The sequence below is a fragment of the Acromyrmex echinatior genome, chromosome 3, assembly GCF_024713525.1.
Source record: "Acromyrmex echinatior isolate Ae372 chromosome 3, ASM2471352v2, whole genome shotgun sequence".
NCBI lineage: Eukaryota > Metazoa > Arthropoda > Insecta > Hymenoptera > Formicidae > Acromyrmex > Acromyrmex echinatior.
Window position 1 is genome coordinate 16203160 of NC_141854.1, and position 14304 is coordinate 16217463.

Consider the following 14304-nt stretch of genomic DNA (forward strand, 5'->3'; position numbering starts at 1 on the left):
ATTTTGAAATGAATCATCATGACAGTTCTAAATTTTTATCGCGTTACATAATGTTGTAATAACATTGCGGGAGTTCATAGAATTTTCGCAACTGTCGTCGCATTCCATAACTTTTGACCAGACTCCATTTCTTGAACGGAAGCACTCGAGGATCCCTCGACTCTTCTTCGATGGGGAGCGAAATAACTCGCGAACGGGATTGATTCGAAAACGTTTCTACTCATTTTCTCTGGTCTGCCTGTACATGTCTATTCGTGTACGTGTGGTAGACGATGGAAGACCTCAGTTCGACGGAGAGGGGAGGGGAAAAAGGAGAGAGAGAGAGAGAGAGAAAGAGAGAAGACAGGAACGAAGGAACGTATTCTAGGCGAACCGTGGTGATTGGGGGAAATTTCATTATTCTCAGACATTACCCCCGTTATTGTAATGCCATCAAATTGGATACGCTTCGTACACTCTGTGGAACGGGCGAATATCTCGGTCTCCTTTCTCTCGCGAGTCTCTTCCTTCTTCCGCTTCCTTCACGAAGACGCTGAACGAGGCTCGTCTTGTTGCGGACTTCTTCACCTTGTCCTAATAACTTTATTCGGTATATACATATATATATCTTATCCGATCTATAGTTGGATTAAAATAGGAAGACATACACTTCACGTATTTCAAACTTCCTGCTTCTATTCGGTTCTCTATTAATCGTTACAACACACCGTTATGGAAACATGAGTTGATCTGCGTTCGAAAAAAAATTTGTTACATGAATTTATTTAAGTTAAGACTTTTCCTAAAATTGTACTTCTTTGCTTTTATTGAAGATACGTGGTCGCAATTAATCTATCATTCATAATTTCTCAAAATTCAACATCAAAATTTCTTATTATGGTAATACATCTCAAGTGTGTCGTTATATAAATTACTCTTCCTATGCTCATGATGTTTACAATTTTTATCTATGATAATTATAGAAATTTGAAGTTTTACTTTTAATTATTATTTAAATCCATATTTAATGTCAATGAAAAATTTTTAGATTTTGGTTTGACGATACTTTCGTTCCCAAATCTCTTCAACAATCCACAGGAAGTGTCGTTCGCATCTTCCATCCCGGCCGCGAGTGTTGCAATGGCCAGATTAAATAGATTACGCGAAAGCAACAGTTTTGCATGTGCGAAATTGTGTAGGCGACCGATTCGTCCTCTTTCGCGAGAAAGTCGAACGCGCGCAGAATTGCCGAATCGAGCCAATGGCTCGACAAACCAGTAAAGCCCGCAGGACGCGGAGACGGATTCGAAATGTCCTGCGGAGCCCCCTGCTATCCGTTTCGTCGTGGAATACCGTTTCGGTCCCTGCCGGATTTGAATCTGGCACCCGGCGTGGCGGACGCGTTATTGGTTTACTCGCGCCACTGGCTCCGGGATGCCGACAGTGATTCTCATTCAAGAATAGGAATTACATATCGCGAGACATATTGAGAGACGTAAATCTTAACTTTCAATTGTCGCTCATTTTGCAAGAATATAACAAATCGATCATTTCGACTTGATTATTACTTTTTGAAAATTGTTTGCATTTTTTATAAATTTGTCTATAATATATTTGTAAAACAATTTACAAGTGCGAAATTATTAATAATATTTTGGAAAAAAAAAACACTGTGCGGGGAAGATTATTAGATTGTTAGTGAATTTGTAAGATAGATCTGGAGAAATCAAAAGAGCCTTTTTTCCTTTTAAAGTATAATACAGGAGTGTCACTGCGAGACGAGATTACATTCGTTGAACCGGCCAGCGCGGCCATGCGCGTCCATACCAAGGGCTGACGTTGACATCTCACCCCCATCGAGTATCTCCATATTACACTACGTGCATCTTTCTTACGACGTAAGAAATCGGTGTTTTGCTTACTTATAACCTTATTTCACACAGTTCTGCAGAAGCGATAAAAACAGTAAATATTTGCAAGTTTTATAATTATCGAAATAGTTGGGAATGGCTTTTGAAAATGTAGACGTTAAACGCGAAAATGAATTTATTCAGCGATAATACTTCAATCAACACCGGAATCAGTTTAACTGATAAAATATATTTATGATTTTTTTTTAAGAAATTAATTAATTTATAACAAATTACGTTTGTTTCGGAAATAATTTGTTCGAAGATAACGTTTTGTAATTTTTCTTTTTGCGAACAATTTTAACTTTTGAGTTCTCGACGATTTTGTGAAGCCGTCGATTCAATTTATCTGGCATCCATTTTTGGGGAAAGTGCGTCTCGATGACAACATTCGTCATCCGCGGAGAACTCGCTGTCAAACGAGAGGAGCGCCGCTGCCGCCGACGAGATTACATTTGTCGAGGTGGCCAGCACCGTCGTTCCGGCTGGTTCCAGGCAGTCCGATTCGGCAGGGGGAGGGTGGTTGGATGTCAATGCCGCACCGCTGCCCAACCCTTTTGGTACGCGAAATCGCGCGATATACAGGCCGCCAGCCGACCAGCCCTCGTATCCCATTCCCCCGACCCAAGGGTGGAAAATCACGGGTACCACGAGAGAATCGGGATGGCACGGAGGAGGAGGAGGAGGAGGAGGAGGCGAATGAGAGACGGTGAGCATGGGATGGCACGGTTTCCCGAGTGGTGGCCGAGCGTGTCCCTGTAATTAATAGTCGCCGACCGCCGGTGGACGGACCGAGAATCGAGTTTACACGCTGTATCCGCGTGTTGGAGCGAATCGGACGATTGTTTAAGCGAATGACCATCTCTGTGACAAGTCTCTCTCTTGGTTACGCACACGCCACCATCTACGTATTCGAAGAGCGCAGAACGCTCTTGATTGGGTGTATTCTACTGTGGCTCGCTGTCAGACCGCGAACGAAACAACGCTTAAGAGATGAATTAGTCAGCGTTATCACACGTATTGAGTGGGGAAGAAAATATTGAACGAAATAAAAACATAAATTCCTTGATTCAATATATTCCTGGGCAGAAAGAGCGATTTTGTTGACGTATCTAAAAATTTAACTAGATATGAATCTATTTATAAATAACTTTGTTGAATTATCGAAATAGTTATGTAGGACAATTCAAGAGCTGGTTGCCAGAATAATAAAATTTTTTTGCAGCATTGCTATATTTCAATTTTCTACATAATTATTTTGATGGTCCAACAAAATTATTTTGTGATCTGTATCTAGTTAATAAATTTTTTTTCAATGTTTCAGCAAAATCGTTCTTTTCGTGTGTATTTGTAAAAAATTGAATTATAATAAATTTTCGCGCGTGCATTTATCTTATTTCGTTACGAAGAACCGACCGCGAGCCCATGAGCGTAGGAAATTAATTCTGTGGCTATTCCGACCTCTCTGCCAACGCCGACGGGTCGGGTGATTAAAAGGAAAGTCGGTTCGCGCGAGAAAAAAAAGACTTCAGCAGCGGGAAGGATTCGTTCTCGGAGGAGAAACGCGGAAAGGTAGCGGGCATCGAGAAAGAACGGAGAACAGAGGGTAAAAGGGAAAAGAAGGAGCGCCTGAGGGACGAAGAGTCGAAGGGAGGCGGGAGAGTGGAAGTTAGTGGCGGCTCGGTGAGAAATACATAATGCAGTAGCCGGACGTCTCCGACACCCCCTAACTCACCCTTCTGCGAAACGGAGAAGAGAGAGCCGCCGCTGTCGCGAGAAGGAGAGAGAATTGTAGAGGCCGGAGAGAGAGAGAGAGAGAGAGAGAGTAGGGGTTGGCCACGGCGACGTTGGTGGCGGTGTAGATAGTGGTGTAGGTGGAGGAAGGAGTACGGGAGGCCAAGGGAGTTGATGGCGCGCGCGAGAGTACGAAGGGGTGCATTGATTTACGCGACCGGGGCAAGGCGAGGGTGTCTCCAAGGCGGACGTACAGGGGCCAACAATTCACTCGCCTCGGGTTCCAGGAACCATCCATTACTTTGGTTCTTCCACCACCGTCCCCGAAGCTGTCTCCCCCCGGCATTGTTGCGGTTACTTACCGCGTCCATCGAGAACGTAGCCATTGTCACGGTAAAGTCGCGTGGCTCTCCGCCCTTTGCTAAACGCCGTTCGTGTCCCAATATGACGTCATAGTGGATGTCGGTTCAGTCACAAGTTAGATCTTGGTAGATGGTATTTTTGAGATAAGAGTGCGATCGTATTTCTTCCGTTAAATCGAAACGGAATAGTGGTTGGTACGTGTGACTCTCGTGAAAGTTTAAATTTCTCTTTAATAAAGCTAGATATAGTTCATATAACTGTTTTCAGAATTCAATAAATCTTTAGATAAGGTTGTAGGAAATTGCAGAAGTGTTAACAGGCTTGAATAAGGATTAAATATCCGGATTAACTTCAAGAATACCAATCAGTTCTAGCTTGTAAGTGATTTAAGACTCTCGGAATCTTATTATACATTCATCTTGGCATCGCTTTACTTTCATTTTTTTGTCACAGTTAAAAAAAAACAAGAATTTTATTACTTATGGTATTCTGCTGCCCTGCAATATAATAAGTGGCAGATGGAAAGGCTGTTTCACTTTCGAGGATAGAAATACGTACGGACGAAGGAAGGGTGCAGAGAAGGGGAGATTTCCTGGTGCGCGAGGAATAACTCTGTCGAAGCAGTTAACGTCATTTTAGCCGCTGACTGCAAACCGCTCTCGCAACTCTATACCACGCTTCAGCCATTACTGTCCGAGTCCATCCACCGTATACCAGCTGTCCCGTCCGATCAAAGTGATCAGCGATCTTACCATACTGGGCGTTTGTCGTCATCGTCACCCCGCTCGTGAACGACGTCTGTATACGTGGACTACATGGATACGGCCCGTAGGATATCGACTTTCAGTCTTCCCAACCTCGATTGTCTTTCGCGTCGTTCTCTCGACAGTGACTATCGGACGCTGAGATCTCTTCTCCAAATGGCCGAGTTTCCTTTTTTCAGGACCGGTGCGCGGTCTCGACACCCGGTATTCGACTCAAGCCTCGTCTTTTCTCTGTCTCTGTTTCTCCGACACGCAATCACGATATCCTCGCGAGCGCCAGATTCCTCTATATTTCTTTTGTACCGTGCTTCTCTTTACGCGCCATGCTCCTCGAATATGACCGTATCCGCCATCATCGATCATCGTCTCTTGCATTCACCGTCAAGATCGTGCGGACAGTTCGGAATCGGTTATTCGGTTCGTCGTTCGATTGATGGTGTGATATACGTCGGTTGTCGGTTCCTTAAATGTTCGCGAAATGTAGAATAAATTATATAATATCATTACTTCGATAAACCGGTATCATGGATTATAATTTAAAGGATCTAATTAAGCTTTAAAATATTATAGATAGTTACTAAATTAAATCGTCCATTTATCTTGACTAATTTTTACGTAAAACCGGTAAAACGCTCGTCAATGTCGCTTGTTCAAACGCGTGGCAGGTTCGTTAAACGTTGATGCACGTGGCTACCTCTCTGCAAAACCGAGGCATCCTCCCTTCCCGTCCTGTTTCTGTAACCATCGTTCGCCGATCATGGATGATATAAAGAGTCTGAGGATATCGAAGGGGTTCGCTACTGCTGGTGCTGTGCGTTCGTACTTGGTCGTACTCGTCCAGAGGAGGCAATAACGCGCGACGCGTGGCGTCCACGCCACCCCCGTGCTATCCGAGGGAACCCCCGATGCGTTGCTAAATACAGAGTGCCCCTCTCGGAGAGCGCTACCGGCGGCGGTGAGTCGCCACCATCCCTTCACCGCCTTCGAGGTAGCCCTTATATCGTCGAGAGAAAGAGAGGAACCCTCGGCTGTACCAGATTAAAAGCTGTGATTATACGTGGCATCAGACACCCTCTCTTTTGCCTCCCATCCAACTCTCTTATCCTTTGCCTCTTCCTCCCCTTCGTTACTCCTGTCCTTTTTCCGCTGTCGTCGTATTTTGGTACGCCAACCGTCGCTCTCGTTCTCTTTCTCATCCTCTCTGGTCCATTTCGCTCTCTCCGCAGCTCTTTCCGTTTAAATTGCGAATACCGCGCGTTCCTCTCAGCTTCTATTTAAATGTAATTTGTATCTTGCTCGCGCGACCATTCAACTCCTTTCGCCTAGTCCTAATCTATGTTCCTTTCGCTTTCGATACGCACGTAACCGACTATATATATTATGTACCTAATTGCAAATTGATTATAATTTTTTATCATGTAATGATTCCTTCCATATAATAATAGGTATATTAAGTAATTGTTATTTTGTTATTATTAAACGGATATGTATCTTTTTCTTATCATGTTGCGATTACAATTTTTAATAATCGTAATTTTTTGTTACATGTATTTTTCTATTTAATTTTTCATTCATAGTTCTATTCCTTGTGCTAACCTTTCGTTATTCTTCTCTTCCTCTTTGGACCGATAATATTCCGCCACACTGCTGGAATACGATCCACGACGTGAGACTAGGGACCGCACCAAGTTTCTTGGCGGTCCATGCGATAAATCAAACCGACTATGATAACTTCTGGAATAATGGCTCGCGAGATAACGATACACCGGGCGGAATCGTCCCGTCGTCTGGAATTGGCTTGGATACTTTCGCGTCTCGTTCGCACGTTTTATGCTATTCCAGTATATCTCAAACTTTTGATTTAAAGAGTAATAATAATTACATTTTCCACCGTTAATTACAAATTCTAGTTTAAATTACTGTTTGTAATTACTGCGTTCTTCGTGAAGCGGTGGATCTTGATTATTTAATAAAAGTTTCAACATTTTAGACTTTGAATGAACTATTTTCCTTTACTTTTGCAATGACTTTTATCTACGTAGTAATTTTAGGCTCGTGTATTTGAGGAAGTGTAGTCTATTAAAATATTTTACACGCAATATTTTTATATTTATGTTATACAATATATGAAAATGTATAAAGTATAATAGATGCATAGATTATGTAAAACTCTTATATCGAACTATTATAAATAACTTTCAAATTTTTATACATAATCATTTGTAAATAATAAGATGGAATAAAAAGATAGATGATGAGATAGACTGTAGTATTTGTAATCGAGAGGACACACACTGATCTATTATTCGCCCCAACGAACAAAGGTATGACATGAATATTTCGAGTTATCAGATCGAATTAACTGGGACCCGTTAGTCTGTCACAGACTACTGTACATAATAGAGATGTCAGCTAGGATCACCCCCTCCCCCCCCCCTCTCTCTCTCTCTCTCTCTTTATCACGCGCAGTTTTTTCGTCGTCTCTGATCCTAATCCCGGCAAATTTCCCACGCCAACTGGGGTGATGAACAAGAACTTCGCGCTACATTGCAAAGGGTGCAGAATTTATATTAGAAATCCCCGGTATCGGCGCGTGGCGCGCCTGTTACCGCACTTTTTCAGATCTCCGAATTGGTTACGATCGTAATTGCGAATAATCGTCGAGAAATCGCGCTCCTTTCTTTCCTGCTACAACCAGCGTCATGCTCGGATTGTCGCAACGTCGATTCCAAAAAGAAAGAGGGAGATTTCGAAGCTTGCATCTACTTTTAAATCGTTCCCATGTCTTATTTTGGCTTATTACAGTTTATTATATAAAGATTTACTGTAAAGTCTTTGATTTGTGTTGTGACAAATTTTAAGAATTTTATAGTAAAAATGTGTTATATAAAAATTCTCAACATTTGTCAATAAAAAAAACTATAATTAAATTTGTAGTAAGTATTAAATTATTTAATATAAAAATCTTTCACAAAGTTATAATAAAGTTATTTCGGTAACAAAATTTCTTAAAAATACTTCATATTTTTTTTAGTCAGGTAGGTATCTGCGAAAAAATATAACAAGCTGTAATGTGATTCCACAGGAATTTAAATTGTTTAAAATTGTGGTCATATATAAAAGAAAAGGTTTATAATACTATCATCATTTCGATACAGGAAACCCGTGATTTCAAGGCTCACATTAACTAATCACGTCCCTCGATTGACGTGCGATCAAGAGGGGTGACTTAATGACAGGTTATGGCATTTTGCTCACTTTCGGCTCGCGCATACGTTATACATTCACGTAGAATATTGTCAGCACGTGCCGACGTGTCGCACTCCCGCAGACCCCGTTTCAAATATCAAACACGCGCGCAGGAAGCGCAGAGATATAATGTGCGAGTAATGTGTAAGCCCCGATTAACGCGCCGTGTCAATGGAGACCATAGATTTTGACAATGCTCATCTTCGTCCACATTCACATTCAAAGCCGATTATCACGGATTTAATTCATCGTGATACTTTTTGCTTTAAAATCTCATCGTGCCAGCATTCGAGCAGGAAATATAGTTTATGTAACATTAACGCGATTTTTTTAATGTATTTAAAATTAACGATATTTATGATACCATTCATACATTCAAATCGTAAAACTTTTATCATGTTTCACACTTTTTGGCAGAAAGACAAATTTTTCATTTCTGAATATAATGACATGGAAAGTGATTTTAGGAAATTGATGTATTTTTATCATTCTCATTTAACTTTTTAACACAAAGTTTTTATTGAATTATTACAGTATATTAGGTGTTGGAATTAATTCGTAGCGTTTTACAAGTGATGGGAAGTACTTTCATTAATGTATTTTTTAATGCTCATGTGAAATAAATAACATTCTTTCATTAAAAACGCTACGAATTAATTCCAACACCTAATATTATCTCTCGCAGTCTTCTTATTTAAAAAAAAAAAGGATTGCATTCATTTTGTATTTTTATTTATCACACTTGCATTTATGTTTCTTTCAAAGAATATACTCTTTGACTTTTGAATAAGTTTTATGAAGTGCTGCTGATTACGCGTGTCGAATCGCCCGGCCATTATTTCCAGGATGTTTTCGTGATAATAAAGCCGTGTTGTACGGCAGGCTCGTTTGGACCCCCAGGATAACGGAAGTAGTCTGAATGGAAGGAGGAAAAGAGAAAGTCGTGGCACCCTTCGTGTTCTTCCGCTCTCTTCACGGTTAACACCCTCGACTCATACATACATATGAACGAGCCCGGGCAGGAAATACACGACTACCGCGAATAAGCACTCGTAAAAATTGCAGTCTCGCTCTCAAAGTCCCTATACGTTAAGAGATAACACACGCGTTATATACGTTTCGCATCTTAACGTCACTGTGATATCACGTGGCGATTAAAAGTGCTGCTTGTCCGTGTTCGACGAGAGAAATCAAATTTTATTTATCACAACTGAGATATAAGAATAGTATACGCTTCGAACAAATAAATTTTAATGAAAAACATACGCTTGGATGCGCATCAAAAGGGCGAATTCGGAAATTTTTCCAGACGAAAAAAAAAATGAAATCGGAGATTAAATGGAGAGAGAAGAAGAATTTATTTTTGGGGGGAATTTATTTTTCCAAAAAGATTATATTATTTATAAAATTAAATGCTTTTAAATACTTATAAAGGAATATATATTATGCTTATATATAAATATAGATTATATTCCTTGTAAATTCTAAATTAATTCGTTTTATCTTCGGAAAAAGTCTTCTCGAATATCACAAAAGGGATATTTATTGCTATAATGGTTATGATTTATTTTGTAATTTTTATACCGCAGTTTCCTGAGAATAATTCGCTGACTTTTGCGAAAGAGATTTTCATCGTGAAGGTGTCACGTGAGAGCAATATTATGACGTCTCTATCCAGCACCCTTTTTAAGAGATCGGCCACCCTCGAGCTCTTCACGCTTCATGCTAATTTCATCGATCTGATGTCGGCTTCTTCCTCTTGCGTCACGATTTCAGCCCTCGCCGCGTGTCCGCCTTTATGCGGGCGGGGCGCGGATGAAGGATAATATCTACGTTCCTTTTATACTATTCGCGTATCATATCGACTCTGTATCCGTGCAAAAATGTGTCGGGAATCCCATTGTCGACGATGAGCCAATAAAACGTCACGAGTCTTCGCCCTACGTGCCCTTTCATTATCCATCTGATCCTTTTCGGATGAAAGGAGTTAGCCAGCGTTTAAAGCAACACTGAATTAATTTTGGCTAACAAATAGCTTCTAGAGGAGTGCGTTTGTTTTAATTTTTTACGTCTTGATGAACCATAGTCCGTTTGAATTTAAATTAAGAGTCCACCTTTGTTAGAGCATCTCTGAAGTCCATTTCATAAAAATTGGCTCTAAAGCAAACAACGTGTCATTAAAATTTAATGCAGAAGTGGAACAGCTTATGCGTCTAGAAGAACCTTCCACTTTCGAGATTGGTCCAAGGAGGAAGTGTCGCGATATGGAAGTGCCTTGTGGTTTTGCAAAGCGCCTGCTTGGCTCGCCACAAAAGCGGGCTTATTGTGGTGTCGATTTCCACGGCACAACGATCTCTACGAATAATAACGAGGGTGACACACGTCGTAAATATATCGCAACGATTGAGAAGCAGCCAGCACGATATTTGCGGTTTGACGTCAATCAAAAAACGGTCAAACAGCCCGGACACTCGATGTCACGCGAGGCGCCGATTGTCCCTTGACAGGCAGCCGTCGCTCGTTGGGTTTCTGGCTTTGTCGCCAAGTGCTTCTTTGTGCGCGACAACGACTTTTTTCATTGTGGATCGGTTTTGACATCGGCCAACTTCACAGGCGCAGCTTCGAATCATCGACGAATCAGTTTGCCTAATCTGGAAGATTGCATGGATATTTCCGTGCTCCGATAAGCACATGATAGAAGTACAATTTAAAACCAAGTTTCTGAATATCATAAAAATAAAAAATAATAACATAAAATCAAGAAAATATATTACATTTGCGACTTTACATAAAAGGTATTCTTTACGTCTTATTAAAATTTAATTATTTATTGTGAAAGAACTTTAATCATACTTTTTGTCAATTTGAATACTTTAATTTTGGTTTTAGAAGACTATATTATGTAAAATTTCGTACTTTTTATTGCTTGTAAAGGAATTAGCCTTCAATACTTTTTTTAAAATGGTCGGACGTTTATAATTAAATGAAGCTCAATAAAGTGTTTTTGATCCTCGTCATCACCAATTATCTATTCTAACCCTTTCTATATCACGGAGATTGTTGACGGAAGGCATTTGAATCTTTGGAGGTACGTGAAGGCAGGATGTTTCGGACATCGGTGGATGTTGGCGACAAGACGAGGGGTGAGTGCCGGTGACGTCTCTTTCGCGTCAGCGGCGGAGAGACACGACGAGATCGTGCGGTTGTGGTGGTGATGGTGGCCGTCGTGGGCGCCGAGGGGGATGACGCTTCGCTCCGGTGGTGGGTCCGAGATGTCAGCTCGTTTCAACGCTGTGGTACCCTGACATCGGGTCTAACAAACCCCGGGGAACGAATATCTCCTATGACCGATCCGGCATTCTGTCGCTGGTACCGCCGTCATTCGGTTTATTTCTCTCGTGTCTCGTCCTGCCTTTTGATCCGGTACAATATAATCAAGATGTGACGAATAATCATGAAAAATTATCTACCGGAAGATAATTTTTCACCTTCATTCCAGATTTATCGACTGATAGGTTGTATTAGGATACTTTAAAGATCCTTTGTAAAAGAAGGTCAGAATTTTATCGATTACATCGAAATATTAAAAATAGCGTGTTAAGTTCATAGGAGTAATTAATTTGCTTTACTTTAAACGTGTCATTAAATATTAAAAAGAATTAAAAATAATTTAATTTCAAGATTTACAAGAAGAATAAGCAGCATTCAACAGAATGTTTATTTTTTACAAATTTTCTTTATTAAGAGATAGAATTATTCCTTTAGATCTAAAAGTATAATCCAATCAACGTGAAAAAAATTTCCAACAATTACAAAATAAATATTCTCCTGAGAGGCCATTATTTTTACAATTAAAGAACGTTCTATAATAATTGGTCATATTTAAACGGAAAGAATGATTTTGCTGAAGTGTCTAAAAATTTAGATAGAAGCAGATCTGAAAATAATTTTGTTAGACCATTAAAATAATTATATAGAATATCTAAATTAAGAACGAAACGTTCCTTAGTTTCAGTGCGTTATGTTATAAATATTGCTCCAAAAAAATTATATTATCATTCATTTTTCAATTAAGCGAGTCTCGAACAAATTTTTGTAAGCACATTAATTCTCATTACTCTTAATGACAGATAAAAATTGAAAAATTCGTTCTTTTATTATGCTCTTAATACGGCGCTTGCCGCGACGCCGTGCGTGGCATAATACAAGAGTGTAAAGGAATAAATTGCAAAACTATCGGCAGCAGGACCTGCCGGTTTAGTTTTGTGAGAATTCTTTTACAGCTCCGTCGGGATTTATACGAGCTGTAAGTGACAGAAGCGACGAACGCAGCCCGCGAAAGAAGACAAATAAAAGATACGAAAATAAAAAGAGCGACCCTGTCTTTAGGAGATCGTAAATTCTTCGCGCCGTAGATATTTCATCGTGCTCGCATTCGCATATACACGCGCAAAATAAATAGTTTGCTATGATGTCGCAAACAAAAAGCTCGACTTTTAATTTTGTTTTCATTTTGCGCAAGAGAGTAGTGCAGTTAAATAAAAAAATTTATTTCTGAATAAAAATCAAATAACACGAGTCTGATAGAAAATATCTCTGAAAAATAATATTCGTTAATTTTCAACCTCTTGAAATGCAAGTGGAAAAGGTAGAAAAAAAGTAAGTGAGAATTGGAGACGAATTAAAAATGTAAACTCGAAATTAAAAAGTTAATAAGTAAAGTAAATATACGCAATTAAATATATTTAAAAGGAATTAAAAAGGAATTAGGAAATTAATAATATATGAAGTGTGTGTCTTTATGTTAACATAATAATAATTAAAAAACGAACAATATACGTATATACGATACATCGCGACTTGAAACTTGTTCCCGTGTAGATTTCCCGTTGAAATCTTCATATCGCGATAGTATCGAACGCAATATATTGTTACAGTACTCACTTAAGAGCGATCGCGAATTTCGGTACGCGGATGTGTGCGTAGAGAGCGTTAACTCGCGCCGCAAACGCGTGAGTGCTTACGTACTTACGTTGGCAGAAGCCAAGTCCCCTTGGAGTGGTGCAGAGACGGATATAATTGAAGGCGGAGGTAATTAACTCCCTCGTGCAATGCGCCGCGCCGGCAGCTGCTCACCGCATCGTTTTAATTACCACTCTCGTCGCATTTCATCGGGCAGAAGCGTCTTCCTGCTTCTCTCTCTCTCTCCCTCTCTCTCTCTCTCTCTCTCTCTTTCCCGGAGGATCTTCATCACTCTCCGCACACTTCGTATTTATAATAAATCCGATATCATCGGGAAGAAGAGAGAGCGAGCGAGCGAGAGAGAGAGAGAGAGAGAGAGAGAGAGAGAGAGAGAGAGAGAGAGTTTATTACTGTTCCCTAGAGCAAACCCTCTAAGGACATAGAGATAAGTGAACAAGACATTCAGTAGCATAAATAGCAAAAAAATAAAAACAGTTAATAAACGGATGGTACACAGTATAAAGAAATACTTATAACTAGAATACTTATAACTAAAAAATACATAGATATAAAATAAAGTAAAGAAATAAAGTAAAGAAAGCAATAATATAAAGAACGAGCAAGAACATAAAGAATATAACGAGTAATATAATAGAAATTTTCAAGACACGTTTCTTTATTAAGTATATAAAATGTAATGAAAGTAAGAATAAGAATGTATAAATTTAAATTAAATTACAGTAAAAGTCGCTAAAAAAAAAAGAGACTTTCATTTCCCTGTATTCCTCGATGCAATAAAAAGTATTGCTCGTACATAACCATGCAATGAACATTTGCCATGCAATGTATGAAATTATGCAAGATATATCGTATATCAAAGAGTCCAAAGTTAAGCAGAATTCATCGGACTATGCCAATACATAATTTATGTTTTATATATTGATGAATGTGTGTCCGGATTGCAGGTGTCCTCGATCAACAGGGTACTGAGGAATCTGGCCGCGCAGAAGGAGCAGAGGCAGCAGCAACAACAGCAGCAACAAGGGGTGGGCGCTGTGGGGGTTGGCGTCGGTGCCGGCAGTCCGGCGGAGAGCGTTTACGATAAACTCAGGCTACTAAACGGACAGACTACTGGCTGGCCGCGACCCAATCCCTGGTAAAACTTATTAGCTCATTAGCAAACAAATTATGTGCTCGTTCGAATGGTATTATTATGCAAAATACAGTTCTTTAATCGAAGACAAGGATTAACTTTTTTTCGATTCTTTTTAACTTATTTCCAATTTTTCATCTTTAAAATTTAAGGAAAAATAGTTGATTGCATAACGAATTATAGGGATGGA

At 39.7% G+C, this 14304-nt stretch overlaps 1 protein-coding gene across 4 annotated transcripts in view; it reads left to right on the forward strand.

The window, feature by feature from the left end:
• Positions 1-14304, forward strand: part of LOC105151262 (paired box protein Pax-6) — a 96321-nt gene that overhangs the window by 35296 nt on the left and 46721 nt on the right. For all 4 annotated transcript variants that reach the window (XR_015544503.1, XM_087404386.1, XM_087404385.1 and 1 more), the window contains exon 5: positions 13927-14117. Coding sequence is in view for 3 of the 4 variants with exons in the window: in XM_087404386.1 (XP_087260512.1) it covers positions 13927-14117 (191 nt within the window). In the remaining variant the exon portion in view is untranslated. The remainder of the gene's footprint in view (positions 1-13926; positions 14118-14304) is intronic.